General features: G+C 52.1%; 1 protein-coding gene across 2 annotated transcripts in view; it reads left to right on the forward strand.

The window, feature by feature from the left end:
* The first annotated feature begins 3,341 nt into the window (after window positions 1-3,341).
* The window catches only part of LOC140731056 (noelin-like), a 43,081-nt gene continuing 27,330 nt past the window's right edge, over window positions 3,342-19,092 (forward strand). The window contains exon 1 of one of the 2 annotated variants that reach the window (XM_073052282.1): window positions 3,342-3,674. In XM_073052282.1, the coding sequence (XP_072908383.1) occupies window positions 3,585-3,674 (90 nt within the window). In that variant the 5' untranslated portion in view covers window positions 3,342-3,584. Of the gene's footprint in view, window positions 3,675-12,999; window positions 13,369-19,092 lie in introns of those variants that run through there. The other variant, XM_073052281.1, reaches the window with a different exon arrangement.

Below are 19,092 nucleotides of genomic sequence, written 5' to 3' on the forward strand. Positions count from 1 at the left end.
GGGTTTCCAGGGACAAAGCACGGGCCCATGGGGTTTCCAGGGACAAAGCACGGGCCCATGGGGTTTCCAGGGACAAAGCAACGAGGCCATGGGGTTTCCAGGGACAAAGCACGGGCCCATGGGGTTTCCAGGGACAAAGCAACGAGGCCATGGGGTTTCCAGGGACAAAGCACGGGCCCATGGGGTTTCCAGGGACAAAGCAACGAGGCCATGGGGTCTCCAGGGACAAAGCAACGGGCCCATGGGGTCTCCAGGGACAAAGCAACGGGCCCATGGGGTCTCCAGGGACAAAGCAACGGGGCCATGGGGTTTCCAGGGACAAAGCAATGGGGCCATGGGGTTTCCAGGGACAAAGCACGGGCCCATGGGGTTTCCAGGGACAAAGCAACGAGGCCATGGGGTTTCCAGGGACAAAGCAACGGGCCCATGGGGTCTCCAGGGACAAAGCAACGAGGCCATGGGGTTTCCAGGGACAAAGCAACGAGGCCATGGGGTTTCCAGGGACAAAGCAACGGGCCCATGGGGTCTCCAGGGACAAAGCACGGGCCCATGGGGTCTCCAGGGACAAAGCAACGGGCCCATGGGATCTCCAGGGACAAATCAACGGGCCCATGGGGTTTCCAGGGACAAAGCACGGGCCCATGGGGTTTCCAGGGACAAAGCAACGGGGCAGCTGCGGAAACTGCAGCATGTGCTTCCCCACACACGGCGAAGAATGAAATCGCGCGAGGGCTTGGAGAGCAAAGGCCAGGGTAAATCAATCCTGATCGTGTTGAAGGCTTGTGGGGCCAGATGGATCTACCACCGCTCTGACACTTCTGTGCGTAGCGTTCCCACCCAGCTGGCTGCACAGTTGATTGTACATTATAAAACTACTCAAACGCAGAGAAAAGGTTTCAAAAAGCAAAACATAAGCAGGCACTGTCGATACAAATGCAAGCGACGTTTTACAGACTTTAATTCTTATTGTGAAACTCCAGCACTGACTCTCCTCTCACAGATGGTGTGCTGGAGGTGGCTTTCCTCTCCAGGTGCTCGGGGAGGGTGACACTCCACATAAGCACATCCGCAGCAACTAATCCAGGACCTTGCAGCGTGTCCTTGGCTGCGAATCATTCGTTCTGCCGATAAATTTCAGGCTCACCAAAGACTCATGAGGTATTAACCATTAAGTTGGTCGGGGCTGTTTTAGTCTGGACAAGGGACGGGATGCTCCAAGTCACGAGAGGTGCCCTCAGATGAATGCAAAGCGGAGGTTGTCAAGAATACCTCTCGGCGGAATCTCCCTTCCAACCTATTCCCCTTCCCCCACTCTCTCTGCCTCCTCCACCTAACGATTTATTCCCCCTCTATCAGCCCTTTCATTCTCACTCTCTGGCTCCATTCTCCTTCCCTTAATCGCTCCCGTCCCCTTTCTCTGTGCCCATTCTCACACTCTGTCCATCTCTCCACTTCCACTCGCCATCATACTCTCGACCAACACTATTTTCTTTGTCTTGCTCTACCCCATCATTCTCTCGCCTCCCCCCCTCCGCTCTTCTCTGTCTCTTTCCCATTCTCACCCTCTCTCCCGAATGCCCCTTTCCCCTTCGCCCTCCATCTCTTACTCTATCACTCCTTTCCTCATTCTCCCTCTCCCCCACCCCACCCCTCACAACAGATGGGCAGAATGGTTGTCCAGCTCCACTGACCCCATTCAATGCTGACGTCGGATGCTGTCTGTGTGGAGTCTGCAGAGATCCCTCCAGATGCTCCTGTTCACGATTCAAGATTGCTCATTGTCATTCCCAGTACACAAGTGTAAAGGAGAACGAAGTAATTGTCACCCTAGATCCAATGCAGCACAAAAAAATACAATTATTAAAAAAACATAATCGATGTAAATACATAAGATAGCTTACATGCATAGATTGGTTGTGTGTCCATAAAGTGACGCTAGGCACAAGAGTGTCTGTACATATGGTGACTGACAGGAAGCGATAAAGTAGCGGTGTTTGGGGTGTTGATCAGCCTTACTGCTTGGGGGAAGTAACTGTTTTTGAAGCCTCCTTCCTGACGGGAGTGGGACACACAGTCCACGAGCAGGGTGGGTGGGATCCTTCACCATGTTAGGTGGCCCTTTTCCGGCATCTTTCTGCACAACTGTCCTTGACGCCGGGTCATCTGGTGCCAGTTGGGCAGTTTTGACTGCCTGTCCGCCACAGGGCAGCTTCCGTACCGAACAGTGACGCGGGTTATTGGGGTGCCCCCTACTGCAGATCGCCGGAACTCCATGAGTGGGTGAGCTCCCTCCGGCCGCCTCAGAAAGCGGACGTGTTGGTGAGCTTTCCTGATGGTGTAGACTCTGTTCTGGGACCATGAGAGGTCGTGTGCGATGGAGGTGCCCAGAGTTTGAAACTGCTCTCTGTTTCCACCGCTGTATTGTCACTGTAAAGTGGGTGTGAGCACTGTGAGATCTCCTCAAGTCAATAACCATCTCCTTTGTCTTGAGTGGGGCGAGAGTGTTTCCTCCCTCCTCCCAAAAATGTGAGGGTCGTAGGTTAATTGGTGTAAACTGGCCCAAAAGTAGTTGGGGTTGGGGGAATACGAGGAGAGGGGTAAGTTATGGGAATGTGGGAGAATAAGATGGGAGTAATCTAAAGGGCCTGTTTCAGTATTTCTACGTCTGTCCTCACACTCCCTCCCTCACTCCTCCTCCTTTACCCCTCCCTTCATCTCTCCCTCCCTCCCCATCCTTGTCTGCTGCTCATTCTCACTCACCCTGTCCTTCCTCCTCTATCACCCCTCACATTCATCCCTTCTCACAGCCGTGTATACTCTCCCATTCTCTCACCCTTTCCTGTTTCTCATTCCTCCTCTCCCCCCACATCCTTCTTTCCTTCCTGTTCTCTGCTCTTCCACCCTCTCTCTCCCCGTCCATTTCTCTTCCTCGTCCCCCTCACCTTCACCTTCCCTTTCCCCATCTTTTCCCTCTTCCCCTTCCCTCTCTCCCTCTACTGCCTTCTTCCCGCCTCCTTTTTCCCCCTTGTCCCTTTCACCCCCCCATCCCCTCACTCTCTCTCACTCCTCCACTTTGCTCTCCCTCCCACTCCCCTCTGCCTCCCTCCCCCTCTCTCCCCTCCCACTCTCTCCCTCCATCACGGCTTTCTCTTTCCCCCCTCCCTCCACTCTCCCTCACTCCCTCGTCTTTCTCCCTCATCTCCCCTCCACTCTCTCCCCTCCCTCTCTCTCCCTCCTCCTCCCCCTCTCTCCCTTCCTCCCCCTCTCTCCTCCCTCTCTCCCTTTCTTCCTTCCCTCTCTCCTCTCTCTCACTCCCCTCCTCGCCCCCCCTCCCTCCGGATTGATGTCACATCCTGTGCTAGCTCCCGGACCCAGACTCGGGCTGGAAGCCGCTCTCCGCTCGGATCTGCCCGCGGACCCGCTCGCTCGCTCGCTCGCTGCCGGCGGGTCTGAGATGCGGCTGCGGTCAGGCGCCTGACCGGGGACTGAGCGAGAGCGGGAGCGGGAGAGGGAGGAGCGACGAGCCGGGAGCAGGCGGGACAGGTGCAGGGAGCCCGGGACAAGCGGACGGGAGCGAGAGCGGCATGGAAGCGCAGCCCGGGGGCAGGAGGGAGCGCGGCCGAGTCCGGCTCCTCACGCTGGGGGTTCTGCTCATCAGCATTCAGCTCACCCAGGTAAGGTCCGGGGTCGCGGCACGCCTGTCTGCGAGGGGGCGCGGAGACCAAAGAAGCGGACCCTGGGATCAAGGGTCAGGGCTCCTGGTGTCGGGGGAGGAGGTCAGCGGTCAGTTGAGGAGTCGTGGGTCAGTGGGTGGCTTCAGCAGGGCTATTGTTGGTCCGGCTTTCGGAAGGAGGAGGCTGACATTGAACGGAGGGTCAGTGGCCGTGTTTGAGGGTTGGGGTCAGGTTGAAGGTCAGAGGATTGAAAGTCTGAGGAGGGTAGGGTCGAGGAGGGGTTGAGTCTGGTTTGATCTGCGGCTTTGAAAGCCTTGGGGAGGGCTGCCGAGGACTGGGGCGGTGGGCAGGGTTAAAGATAAACCATAGTGGGCAGGGATGTGGCTGGGCATCGGGCTACGGGAGGGGGCTCTGCCAGCCCAGATGGTATAGGCTTCCACCCAAGCCTTGACCCACCGAACCGCGGGGAGGGGGTGGGGGGGGGGGAACCCGGTCCTTTGAAACACTTCCACTGTAAACTTTATCTGAGTTAGATCTTCTCAGACAGTCCTCTGGGATCGGGGATGCCTGGTTCCGTGGGTTCTGAGGTGGTTGGTGGGACCAATGCACCGAGTACCCGGCGTGTCGCCCCTATGCAATGAATAGAGAGTACGCTGGCAGGTTGACTGTAAGTTGAGTTAAAGGGGGTAGGGGGTAGGAAGAGAGAAAGGGGGTAGGAAGAGAGAAAGGGGGTGGAGATTCGACTTGCAGGTGTACTTAGAACTGGGTACCATTAAGTACAAAAGAGTAATATTTCCAGCGAAGAGAACCCGGTGTGTGGGGTGGGATTCGCTGCCACTCGGCGTGGCCCAGGTGAGCTGAGTGGACAGAGGGGAAGAAGGATTTCTTGGTGGGGTCGGGAGCAGGCTGACCCAACTCTGGCATGGACAAGCGAGCCACGCCGGCGGTCTGGGGCGCCTGCCGGATAATTGCGAGGAAGAAAGAGACGAGTGACAAGGAAGTGGGGAGGGGGGGGGGGGCAGTGACAGCCACACGGTGGGTTGTTGGGAAAGAAAGGAAGGAATTGTAAGAGGGTCATTAAGGAGAGTGATGGAGTGGGAGCGGACAAGGTCCAAAAGCCTGCGTGTCTGGAACGTGGACGTTCAATTCTTCCTGCCTGTTGTGCAATATGTATTTATAATCAAATTAGGTATTTATTGCTACCTGTCAGCATGATTGCTTTATATTTAAAAGATGTAAAAAAAAACCCTGGTTATTTAAAATACTGCAAAGACGCTCTGTTCTGTGGTAACCGCCGGTTTATATTGATGTGAAATTGAAATCGATAGGTAATTTGGTGTGAATAGAGATTTGAGGATTTTTATATTGGATTTTATTTGGTTTATTTGGTCAAAAGTAAACTGCAGCGTATGTTTCACTGCTGATTCCCGTTATTCGCGGTTTATACCGATGTAAATTTGTTTGTTGAGCCTCTGTGATGTGAGATTGGATTGGGGTGCGCTACAGCCTGTTGCCAGCAGGCGGCGCTGTTTACCGTACTATGGAGACCGGAGCGGCGTCCTTAAAGTGACAGGTTCCCCATTGTTTCCTTAAGGTGACAGATGGCAGCGCATTCTCAAAGGGACAGGCTCCCGGTATCAATGAGTAGAAAGAAGCCCATGAATACATCCACATTAATTGTGCTCGAAAGTATTCTTTCACATTCATTCCCACATTGTTCCACCAGAATTTGTTTTTACATCAGCAAAAATAGGCAGACTTCTGGAGGAAGTCGGTGGGCCGAGTGGCCTTAGTGGAGGAAGAGGGAGGGCCGACTTTTAGGGTCAAGACTCGTCACCGCAACTGAGAGTATCGAGATAAGATGGCCAGCATAAAGGGGGTGGGAGGAGAGGAGAGAGGCAGGGGCTGGCGGGCGGCAGGTGAAATGGAGATGATGGGCGGGTGGAGATGGTCGGAAGTGATGGGTGGAAACAGGCCGGGAAAAGGGTCAGGCGGGGGTAGGTCGAGCCTGGGGCTGGGTGGTGGAAGGTGGGCAAGTGCTGGGCTTTGACACGTAAGGAGGATGATAAGTGGAGCTAGATAAAGCTGGAACCGGCTGGGGAGGAGGTCGAAGGCCCAGTGGGGAAAGTGTGGGTGGAACCAGGTGGGGGAGGGGGATATGGATCCGAAGGAGGGGAGTGGGAATATGTGGGATAGGTGTTATCTGACCCCCATGTCCGGATTGTAGATGATATGAGGCACTGTCCTTCAGTTTTAAGTGTGGCCTCACAATGGCTGTGGAGATGACAGAACTGCGCACTCGGAATGGCAATTGTGGGCAAGAGCGCGGGTGCCCCCCCCCCCCCCCCGAAAGGGTCACCTGGTCTGTAACTGGGAAATTGGTTTATCAAAGTGTGGTGAAAATGTGCCTTTGGTACCATCCATGCAAACAAATTCATTACAACTGTGCATTGAGGAAGTACAATAACAGAGTGTCACAGGTACACAGAGAGAGTGCAGCGCAGGTAGACAGTAATACTGGGCGGAGGAGGCCACATCAGGAATAGCAGGCGTGTAGGCGAGGCTGGAGGTGAATCCTTGCCCCTCCTAGGAAGGGGTGTAAGGACAAATACTGCAGCTGCGTTTGCAGGGCAAGGTGGTAGAGGTGCGAGTGGGGTGGGAGAATGAGTGAACCCGGGAGTTCCAGGTGGAGTGTAGGGGGGAAAGAGGCGGAGGGGAAGGTGGGATTTCATCACAGTGGGGGGGGGGGGGGGGTGGATACGGTGCCGAGCGAGCTGACCGCTGAGCACCAGCTGAAGTCGGCCTCTGTCCTGTTTGCTGAGAAGGGGCGAGGGAGCTATTCTGAGAAATGGAGGTGCGGGCGAGTGCCCCATCACCCACAGTGAGGAGGGAGCCACGTTTCCTGAAAAAGAACATTTCAAGCGTCCTGGGTGCAGGCCCCCAGTTTCTGAAGAGATACAGCAGCGATGGAGATACTGAGAGAAAGGGGCGGCGTGAGACAGGGTGAGGGGAGATGTAGCGTAGGTAGTGAAGCTGCGGGAGTCGGTGGTTTGTGATCAATATCAGTGGATTGTTTGTGTCCTCTCAGATGGAGACAGAGATCTAGCAAAGGGAGTGGGGACAGAAACCCATCGAGTAAAGTTGAGAGTGGGGTTGAAGTTTGGACAAAATCGATAAATTCCTCGCGTGCGCGGGTGATGTCAACGATCTAGTTGCTGACGAAGTGGGGAATGAACTGGAGACCCTATTACTCCTTACTCTTCCATGGGCTCTTCCGTCCCTCCTTTAACTCCACTCCTCGGGCCCTACCCCTCCTCCGGTAATCGGACATCTCAAGCTTTCTCTCCGGACAATCTGGAGCATGCTTTTAGGTGTCCGCCTCTGCTCTGTGTGCAGTTATCCAACATTGACTCCATTAATCCAATTAACCTTGTGACTGCGCTCTTACACCACCGCTTGTCTGCACCGTCTCTTCCCAACCTTTACAAATGTATGATCGATAACACGAGGAAATCTGCAGATGCTGGAAATCCAAAGCAACACACACAAAATGCTGGAGGAACTCAGCAGGTCAGGCAGCGTCTGTGGGAAGGAGTACATTGTCCACAGTTCAGGCTGAGACCCTTCATCAGGACTGGAAAGGAAAGGGGGACGATGCCTGAATAAAAAGGTGGGGGGGGGGGGTGGGGGAAGGAAGACGAGCTAAAAGGTGATAGGTGAGGCCTGGGGGGGGGCGTGGAAACGGCTGAGGATTGAGGAATCTGGTAGGACAGGAGAGTGGGCCATGGGAGAAAGGGAAGAAGGAGGGGACCCAGAGGGAGGTGCTCTTCCTTCCCCCTCCCCTCCCCTTCCCTTCCAGTCCAAAGACGCGTCTCGGACTGAAACATCCCGCCTCCATAGGCACCACCCAACCCTCTGAGCTCCCCAGCATTCTGTGCGCGTTGCTCGGGATTTCAAGCATCTGCAGGAACACCATCAATGTTCCAAAATTCTCCAACAAAATCTATCTTTCCCTCAACTGAAGGATCTGATGGTTTCTGTCAATCAGCTGTTCTCTCTTCACCATGGCGTCCAGGGGTTCCAGCATCTCCGTTCTCTTAGCCCCCGCGCTTTTCCATCAAGTTCCTTTATCATTGCATACCACAACCCACCCAGAGATGAATGACAGGAGTGCCGCTGGGCTTATTGTATCAGGACATCCTGAGACTGTGAAATGTTCTCAGTAAACCTAAGCACTTTCCAACTCAGTTGGAGGCTTTGACTCAGAGAGCTTGTCCCTTGTGTTAACATTTTCTGCGCCTTCTAGAAGTGCTCGCGTTAAAGTGGCAGTTTGGGGCTGGTATATTAATCCGGTGATGTCAGCGGTGGTATTAAAGGAGCAACGGGGGTTCTAATGCAGCTGCGGAAGGCGTCGCAGAGGAGTGGGGAGAAGCAAGAGGATTTTCGCCTGCACGGCCACAGATCATGCAAGTGGGAGGATAGCTGGAGACATCAGATAGGAGCAGGCCATTTCAGCCTCTGCCGTGTAGTCTGCTAATCAATCTGACCACAGCCCATCTACTTGTCCATCCTATATTCCTTCAAAACCTAGAAATATCAGTTTAGGAACGCAATCTATAGCTGGGTCTTCATAATCCTCCACGCAGAGAATTCCCGAAAATCCACCAGCCTCTGCGTGAAGTAGTTTCTCCTCATCTCCACCCTAAACGGCCTGCCCCTTCCTTTGACATTGTGACTCCCCCACGAGGGGAGACGTCCTCCCTGCGCCCATCCTATCAAGCTCCCGAAGAAATGTGTGCGCTGCAATGAAGTTTTGCTGAAGTGTGGAGAACGGAGGTCTGTTCTACAAAATCATACGGTAGTGCCAAGGTGCTGGGAACAGCTCCAGTCCATCTCTGCCGCACTCTTGAATTTCCGGGTTCGTCCCTCCAGGAGCGGACTCGCTCAGGTCTGATAGTTCTAGCATGTTAATAAAAGGCCGGCATTTCATTCGTCCTCCTCGCTACCCAGGGATCGTGCTGGTGTTCTTTGACCACTGTAATATGACCTGAGGGCCACTGGGGTATAAACATTTCCCAGTGTCGCGCCGTTTAAAAAGATTTGTTTATTATTGTTACAGAGCAAAACTTTTGTTTGCGTGTCATCCAGACAGATCACCCCTCGCATTTCTGTGCCCTCGTGGTTCTACACTCCCCTCCATGCCTGTGTTGCTGCCCACCCAGTCGCCATTTGCCCTCCCAAAGCTCTGTCATTGTTCATCCGCAGTAACACTCGCCTTAATTCGGTCGAGGCATTGAATATTAGAGCACAGCGTTATACTGGGGCCCCTAAAACCGTAATGATGCTAGAGCCAGGGGCTGTGCACGCTTCGGGCCACCGTTCGGGAAGGGGGACACTGCCCATCCTAGAGGCTAACGCCACATGACTTCTGTTTGTTCAGGAACAGTGGGGGGCACTGGGACTACTCAGGGAAAAGACTTTAATGGGCGTGTAAACCACTAGGAGGGGCTTCAACAGGCTGAGATGGATGAAAGACCCGGTAAGAGTGGGCGTGGAGAGGATGCTTCCTATATCAGGGGAGTCCAGGCCCACAGGGTACAGCCTCGGGATACAGTTTAGAACAGAGTTGAGGAGGAGTTCCTTTAGCCAGAGGGTGGCGAATCAGAGTCATGGGGGGTATTTAAAGCGGTGGTTGATAGGTTCTTGATTTGTCAGGGTGACAAAGGTTGCAGGGGAAGGCAGGAGAATGGGGTAGAGAGGGATAATAAATCAGCCATGACAGAATGGTGGAGCAGAGTAGATGGGCCAAATGGCCTAATTCTGCTCCTGTGCCTTATGGAAGGAGCTAGTTCCCTGAGCAGAAAGATTAATAATAGAACGTTCGACAGGACAGGGGTTTTTTTTTGCAATGCAGATTGGAATAGGCCCTTTGCCCTTTGGCCTTTGGCCTTTCGAGCGTGCTGCCCAGCACCCCCCCCCCCTCCCCGATGGGTTTAACCTGAGTTGGGTTTACATTGGCCAATTAGCCTACCACGTGTACATCTTTGGACTGTGGGAGGAAACCTACACGGTCATGGGGAGGACATACAAACTCCTCACGGGCAGCAGCGGGGAATCGAACCGGTGTCCCCTGTACTGTAAAGCGTTGTGCAGACCACTTCGCCACCATGCCACCCCCGGCAGGCTCCCCACAACATCCAGTGCCAACCACGATACCAATTCAAACCACTCTCCTCAGCCTGTACATGACAGATCTCCCTCAGCTCCCTAACGCTACGCGGGCTTGTCTAAATGCCTCTTACTGATTTAAGATCAGTGATAATCTTTCCCCCTGAAGCCTGTTGGTCCTTCGAGCGTTGGCGGATAGAAGCAGAAACCCTTTTCATATTTGAAACATACAGGCACTGTTGACGAGCAGGGCAACACAGACGGAGTCAGGGTGTGAAACTGGGCTGCCTGGCTCCATTCAGATGACAATGGACACCAAGGGCAGAATGGCTTTACATTTCCAAGCTACTTTGGATCCGATTCTTGGAAAACGGCAATAAGACTCTAGATTTAAATTATACAGTTAGTAGTCACTTTATTAGGTACCTCTGCTTGTTCATGCAAATGTCTCATCGGCCAATCATGTGGCAGCATAAAGCATGCAGACATGGTCACGAGGTTCCATTACTCTTCAGAGCAAGTATCGGAATGGGGAAGAAATGTGATTTTGACCATGGAATGATGGTTGGTGCCAGACAGGGTAGTTTGAGAAAGTGCTGATCTCCTGGCATTTTCATGCATAGCAGTCTGGAGTTTACAGGGAATGGGGCGAAACACACACACACACACACACACACACACACACACACACACACACACACTCACTCACACATACACACTCACACACACACACACACACACACACACACACACACACTCATTCACACACACACACTCACTCACTCACACACACACACACTCATTCACACACACACACTCTCTCACTCTCACACACACACACTCACTCACACACACACACACTCACTCACTCACACACACACTCACATACACACACACACTCATTCACACACACACACTCACTCACACACACACACACTCACACACACACACTCTCTCTCTCACACGCACACTCACTCACACACACTCACACACACACACTCATTCACACACACACACACTCACTCACTCACTCACACACACACACACACACTCATTCACACACACACACACACACACACACACACACACACACACACACACACACACACACACACACACACACACACACACACACACACACACACACACACACACACACCATCCAGTGAATGGCAGGTCAGGAAGGCGACAGTAACTCAGATTACACCCGTTGCCACGGTGATGTGCAGAAGAGCATCACGTTGAACCTGGAAGTGGATGGGCTACAGGAGCAGGAGACCGCGAGGTTGCACACTGTCCACTTCATGAGGTACAGCAGGTGTCTTAATAAAGCGGCCGCTGAGTGAGAATGAATATTCCGGTTAGAGTTCGGGCCACTAGAACCTCAGACTTTACTGCGAGTACAGAAAATTAAACAATTTGCATTCATGGATTTCCTTCCCTAGGCATTTCACAGGGAAATATTCAGCCACCGCTCGGTACTAAGCCGCATTAGATATACGACGCGACCGAAAGCTAAGGAATTCTTTTCGTGGAATTAAAAGTGAGAAGTTCGAAGGTTTAGGGGAAAATTGCAGATTTTGAACTCTCGACAGTGCTGCAGGGGTTAAAATCGCGGAAACGTCAAAAGGTAGATCGGGAGTGGGGGGGGGGTTATGGTGATTGGGAGTGGGGGGGTTATGGTGATTGGGAGTGGGGTGCGAGACAGGGCACTAAGCTAAAGTGGGTCAGTGATGATAGAAGAGGGGTCGGGATGAATGAGGCTGCAGCGCCACGGCTGGGAGGGTAAAGAGCAAGGCGGATTGTAACCCCATGCTGCGGTGGGCATTCCCGGGATTTAGAGACCATTTACCTGTGAGGAATCCCAGACGTACACCGCTCCAGATCCGTGCTCCGGAGCCCTGCCGCTCCTCGCCAGTACTGGGCGCTGGTTGGGGAGGTCCGAGGCTGCAGTATCTGGTTGAGAGATGGCTGTAATCTGCACTAGGAGGCAGACTGGGCGCTGTAGCCATGGCAACTGCGAGCACTGTGAATTCTGCATATATTAAGACACAGAAGTAATAAATCATTCCAGCTTTTGAATCTTATTTTCAATGCGGAATTCTTTTTTTCCCATTTTCTGTTCAGTAGACACTGACTCTCACAGGGAGTTCCACACCACACATACTGACCCTCACTGGGGGACGGGTCCCACATACTGACCCTCACTGGGGGACGGGTCCCACACACACTGACCCTCACAAGGGGACGGGTCCCACACACACTGACCCTCACTGGGGGACGGGTCCCACACATACTGACCCTCACTGGGGGACGGGTCCCACACACACTGACCCTCACTGGGGGACGGGTCCCACACACACTGACCCTCACTGGGAGACGGGTCCCACACACACTGACCTTCACTGGGGGACAGTTCCACCCCACACACACTGACCCTCACAAGGGGACGGGTCCCACACACACTGACCCTCACAGGGGGACGGGTCCTACACATGCTGACCCTCACTGGGGGGCGGGTCCCACACATGCTGACCCACACTGGGGGGCGTGTCCCACACACACATTGACCCTCACTGGGGGACGGGTCCCACTCACACACCGACCCTCACTGGGGGGACGGGTCCCACACACACACTGACCCTCACAGGGGGACGGGTCCCACACATGCTGACCCTCACTGGGGGGCGGGTCCCACACACACTGACCCTCACTGGGGGATGGGTCACACACACTGACCCTCACTGGGGGACGGGTCCCACACACACTGACCCTCACTGGGGGACGGGTCCCATACGCACTGACCCTCATTGTAATGGGCTCAGTGGATTTTAAATTAACCGCTTCCCTCCCGGACTCTGTGCTACCAGTGCCCAGGCCACTGAAGTTCACTGTACAGATTCCGCGGGTACTGACTTTCCCGGGTCGGAACGGTTCTCCGTTCCCTGGCACTGCCCACTCCTGGTTTCACAGGGTGAATGAGGGAGAACATTTGAGAGAGAGATGGGAGCTTAGAGCGGGCACTTTTGGTAGAGGAGGGAGGATTGGTATCAGGGAGGGTCGGTGGGCAGGTCCGTTCGGTGTGTACCGGGGGAGGGGGGCGGGTCCGTCCTCCTGTACCGGGGGCGGGACGAGCCTTGCGTATCCGCGTCTGATGCCCCACTCTCCCAGTCACTCTCCAGTGAGCAGCGAGCGCGGCAGCTCCCGCCGCCGGAGCCTCGTGTCTCCCTCTCCCCCGCCCCAGCCTTCGCTCGCCGCCCCTGCCACCATGCTCCCGCTCGGAGCGCGGCTTCTCACTGCCCCGCTGATGCCAAAACCCGCCGCTGCCCCGCCTGCTCCACGTTACTCGGTATGAGAGAACTGCAGTCTTCCCGCAATGACGGTACCTCTGCTAAAGATCGGGATCGTCCTGAGTACGATGGCCATGATCAGCAACTGGATGTCCCAGACTCTCCCGTCCCTGGTCGGTCTCAACGCCACCAGGCTGACGGCGGCCAGCGCTGGGACACTGGACCGCAGCACTGGGGTGAGTGCCGGGGGGAGAGGGTAGAAGGAAGGACCGCGAATGGGAGAGGGGAGGGAGAAGGACGGGATGGGAGAGGCTGGGTAGGAGAGGGGGAAGAAGACGAATCGCAGGGGCAGAAAAAGGATGTGAGGGTAAGCGGGTGGAGAGGGTGGACGGTGAAATGAGTTGGGAACGGGATAGGAGAGTGAGGAGGAAGAGGGGCGGGAAGAGGAGTGAGAGGAAGGCCCGAACGGCGAGGGGAGAGAGAGAGAGAGAGAAGGGTTGGGGGAGAGGAGAGAGGAGAAGGGCCGAGGGGCTTGAGAGTGAACCTATTGGAGAGATGGGCAAGGCGAAGTGGCGGGGAGGGAGATGGTGGGGTTGTAAAGAAGGCGGATTGAACGCCTGATTAATAAACTGACGGCGTTTGCAGGTCGCCGGCTCCTGTAAAAGTTGTAATGTCCTTCCGAGATTTCGGTATGAATTTGATGACCCGCCCCAATCGGGCGGAGAGCGGTTGCTGTACGGTTGTTTTAGCTGGTGAGGGTCGGTATATGCTGGCAGTGGGAGCGTAGCTTCCGCGGGCAGCCGGTAAAACCCGGCTTCGGGCGACCCTTCAGATGCAGCGAACCCACGCCGGTTAAACTGGGCATTAGTGTGAGGTGCGGCCGGGGTGCGGGAAACGCGGTGATGCAGTTTGCGATGGGGGCAAGAGAGCGAGCGTTGCAGCTGGGAGGGCGGTTCACCCTTCCGGGCCAGTGTGCGATCCCCCCAGTAGCTGCCCGGACGCCATCGCCCTTCACCCACCCCCCGAGATCTCTTCAGGAGTCTGGATGCAAACAGTGTCCTCTAGATGGATGCTCTGTCCCAGAGACCAGCGCCCAGTTTGGTCCCGGAGCATCAGGTTGTGTTCTGCGTGGAATGGGCCGAGTTCCTTCACTCAGTGAGATTACCCCGATCTGTGAGCTCCAGACGACCCTTCATTCCCCCTGTCCTTTAGTAACTGACTTGGAGTCAAGTTCTCCGAGTCTAAACTTCCGCACTCGGAAAGTTTTCTGAAGTTGGGTCTGGCGCGTTTGAACCGCTTCGAGTTTCGGCCAGAAGGAATGGTCCTTGACAGCTAGATATTTTGGAGGAGATGCTGCAGTTTTGTTCCTTAATATATTGGCGTGTCTGTAATTTAATGCTTCCACCTACCTTGGCCAGAATGCTTTGAGGTCATCGCGCAAGAGTGCAAATACCGCAACATCAAAGTCATTAACAAATTAAATACCTGGTCGCGGTTCCAACGCGCGGCTGCGGGCTGATGATCATTCATATCACCGCCTGTTGGAATATGTGATCTAATAGATTCGTTGAACTTATGAAGCCATTCGGTGCGATGTCTGCCCCAGCCCCGGAAGCCTCACCCTCCAAGTACTTCTTAACCTGAACGCAAGAGGTTCTGCAGGTGTTGTCAATTCAGAGTTACACACCCGCTGCAGGAACTCAGCGGGCCAGGCAGCGTCTGCGGAGAGGAATGACCATTTTCCAGCCGAGGCCCTTCATCGGGGCTGGAAAGGAGGGGGAATAAGGAGCGGGGTGGGTGGGGGGGGGGGGAGTACAAGCTGGAAGGTGATGGGTGAAGCCCGGTGAGTGGGGATGCAGTGAGAAGCTGGAGCTGATAGGGAGAAGTCAAAGGGCTGAATAAGTGGTTTAATAGGAGAGGAGAGTGGACATTGGGAGAAAAGGAAGGGCAGGGGGCACCGGGGGAGGTGAGGAGAAGGGGCAGGGGGGAGCCAGGTGGGAAATGGAAGAGGGACAGGGTAGGGGAAAATTAAATGTCATTCTTTTAGTGGTGATGCTGATTTCTGTCCCAAACACCCTTAGAGGCAGTGAGCTTCACACCCCTGGCACCCTCAGAGTGGAAAAACAATTACTCATCTCCCCTCTGACGTTTCTACGTGTATCAGATTGGATTTTTTTTTTTTTTTTGCCTTTCTGACAAGGAAAATGCTTCCTTCCTGTTTTCCCCTCATAATTTTACACGTCTCAGTTACATCACCTCAGTTCCCAAATCTGTACCTGTACTGCCTGGTTAGCATTATGTCCTGCCAACAGGTCCCGGCACGAAACGTTGGCTGTACTTTTTCCCATTGATGCTGCCTGGCCTGCTGAGTTCCTCCAGCATGTGCCTGTTGCTCGGATTTCCAGCATCTACAGATTCTCTCTTCTGCCACCCAACTAAGCTGTCAACTGTATCAGCAATTTGCTGATAGTTCTGTGAGCTTTGGCTTTTGCTAACTTTTTATGACTATTGGAAATTTCACTCATTGCCTTCTGGACCCTCAGACTAATCATTGCCTTCTGGACCCTCAGACTAATCATTGCCTTCTGGACCCTCACACTAATCATTGCCTTCTGGACCCCTACACTCATTATTCTTCAGTTTATTAATTTAGTCAACCCTTCAGAAAATTCAATTTGAGTTCATCAGCCATTTCCAACTTTATTCCAGCTTCCATTGATCAGTTAAAAAGATTTGTGAGGCATTCAGCCAATTTTTCTGTAATTATAAACCATAAATTTCCAGACAGTGGATCCATAAATCTTTGGTTTTCATACACTCAACTAGATAATCAAGCGATGTGCAATTTTCAATTATGCTTCCCAGATGGAGGGAACTAGGAAGATGATAGTAGGGGTTTCCACAATATTCTTACCTGATTCCTTTAATCCCTTGGATGGAAACCATCTGGTCCTGGGAATCTGTAACTCTTCTCTTTGTATTATCTTCTTGGTGTGATCCTGTTCAAATGCTCTTCCTCAGCCCAAAGTACTTATTCAACATATGCACCAATTCTTCACTTTGCTTTACTGTATAATCATAAATTTCAAAGTGATCACTCTGTTCCTGACCACAGAGTTTCAATAAAACTGCTCATTTATTGTTGTAACCCTTGCTGTAGATTTTGAGATGCCCTGATATTTGCAGATTTTTCTAAGCCAGAGATTCCCAACCATTTTTATGTTGTGGACCAATTCCATTAAGTGAGGGGTTCATGGTTGAGAACTCCTGCTTCCCTTGTTTTAATTGTTACACCTTTAGACTAGCTTTTGAATTACTTTTATATCTTGACTCCTACCTTTCTAGTTGCTGGGGTGGGGGCTGTTTGTAAAAGTAGTAATTTTTACCTCTCTTTAAACTGGATCTGCAACAAATTTTTAACACATTCCATCATTGAACAGGTTGCTGATTTTACTAGGGTCAAGCCAGCCTTCCCTAAATCTAGAAACGTAGCAGCTGCTTCATCCTTTCAAATGTAACATTGAATTTGATTATTCTCTGATCTCTGTATTTAAATGTTAATGCATTACTGCTGCTGACAGTGAGATCTAGCTAATTATTAAATCTACTCCGGGTTTCCCTTGCCAATTCTGGGTGGTGTTGCAGGAAAACTACCCTGAGTCTGCTGAAGAACCCTCTTACTGGTCTACATTCCATTTCATTCCGAAAATTAAAATTCTGCATTAAAACCACTCTGCCTTTCCTATATGCTTATTTAATCTCTGCATTTACTCATCCTAATACTTCATTGCTCTAACCAAGGGATGTATGAACAACTCCCGAATCAGTCTTAAATCCTTTCAGTTTTCTTCATTCAACCCATTAAGTCTCCACTGCCTGCTTGCCTCATGTTATTTCCTCTCATTATTGAAGTTATTTAATCTTTAATCACTAAAATTATTTCTCCCAACTCAACCATTTTCTGATTCTTTTCTGTAAACTCCATAACAGTATAATTTACTCTTTATATTCATTTGGTTCTCGGAGGCAAACACATTAACCTCAGCCTCTATTGTTTTGTTTACTCTCTCATTTCTCATTTCCATCTCCTGGTTTTATTACACTTCTATTAGGTTTCATTTTCCCTGTAATGGCTGAGGCAAAGTTTCTGATTTATGCTCCCTTCCTTCTCCGTTTATTTGTTTCTGAATTGAGTATGCCCCCACCACAATTTTCTGGACTGAGGTCCCCCCAGTTATCCAATGATCCCCTCAGTATAATCCTTGGTTTTGCCTGTGAAGCTAGAGTGCACGTGGAGAGGATGCTTCCTATAAGTGAGGAAGTCCAGGATCGGGGGGGGGCACCGCATCAGAATGCAAGGACATCCCTTTAGGACAGGGATAAGGAGGAATTTCTTTCGCCAGAGGGCAATGAATCTGTGCGGTTCACTGCCACGGACGGCTGTGGAGGCAGAGTCATGGGGTGTATTTAAAGCGGAGATTGATTGGTAAGGGTGTCTAAGGTTACGGGGAGAAGGCAGGAGAATGGGGATGTGTTCCTGCCCATTACACTGCTGGTGTTTAGGGCAGCAAAGAATGTCCCCCATCTACTGTGGTATTCATGGCTTCCTTAACCTTGTCAGTGGCTTCTTTGTGGTTTTCACCACCGTCAGCCTTGCAAGGCCCGGGAGGAGACTCAGGAATACCATCACACTCCGATGTAGAAGGATTCTTCGTTGCAGTTTCCCTAACAGTTTTGTTTTACCAATCAAGGTTGTTAGCCCTGAGCTGAACCCCTAAACATGGAGGACCGGTGGACCACTCTTAGTCTGGCCTTTGCCCTTTGACCTGTTTGGCATGGGTGACCCTACCAAGAGCGAACCAGCCAATATACTGCAGCTCTCCAGATCATTGGTGCATGCGAGCCTCCAAACCACGACAAGGGTGTGGGCCCTTTGGACAGGAGAGGGACAGCAAGTCAGCCATGATGAAATGGTACAGAAGACTCAATGGGCTGAATAGTCTTATTCTGCTCCTGTGTCTCATAGTCTAATGACATCAGTGCCAATGAAAGTGAAATGAGGGCAACGGCACATGAGTGGGAATGGGAGGAGGAACATGCATTTGAACTGCTGCACATTTGAATGTGATACAATTATGAATTTCATACATCAATCCAGTTGGGTGTAGTCACTGGTTTGGTTAGATTGTCAACAGTTTAAATTGCTGGCGTAAAGATTGAGAGATGGATGAATGAGAGAACGGGCAAGATCAATCATTTTGATTTATTTGCTGAGCCACATTCATTTAAATAAATTCCTCCGAATACCGTGTGCTGGAATATGTTTCGTCTGATAAGAACTGATTTTCCTGTTCCTGTTGGATGCTGTTCAGTGAGAGCTGGAGCTACAGATTAGCTTAGCAGTTAGACAGAGAGGGGAATGTGCAGCCACTATCATCTTCCTTTCTTAAAGAATCAAACAGTTTACTGATAACTTAAGTTGCAGATCTCCTGATATAATCTCATTTTGGAGGCAGGGAATCCGTTTCTTTTATCTCAGCATGGCCATCGATGTGCCCACCTGAAAGGCACACTACACTCAGAACTGGAACCTTACTTACAGACACACACTGTTTCATTTACAATCACACAGACACTAATTATACTAAAAATCGTATAAAACTGTAGGTTCTCATGTAATTATATAAGACTGTAAGCTGCCGTAAGGTAACTGGCTCAGTAAGACATTGCAGAATCCCATCCACTGAGCCCCAGGTAGAGTTGCACATAGTGCTGTGCTTTATCTGAGCAGGTGGAACCGGTACCACGCTCTGACAAGGCCTTTGCAATGCTTTTGGAATACCATGAGCATCAAGTGAGAGGGTTTCTAACACAAGAGGTGCCTACACTGATCCCAAAGTCTCCAATAATCATCATGCACCAACTCTGTGGGCTGTGTGTCCAGATGACAGGTTTCCACC

This window comes from Hemitrygon akajei, chromosome 7, assembly GCF_048418815.1.
Source record: "Hemitrygon akajei chromosome 7, sHemAka1.3, whole genome shotgun sequence".
Lineage (NCBI taxonomy): Eukaryota > Metazoa > Chordata > Chondrichthyes > Myliobatiformes > Dasyatidae > Hemitrygon > Hemitrygon akajei.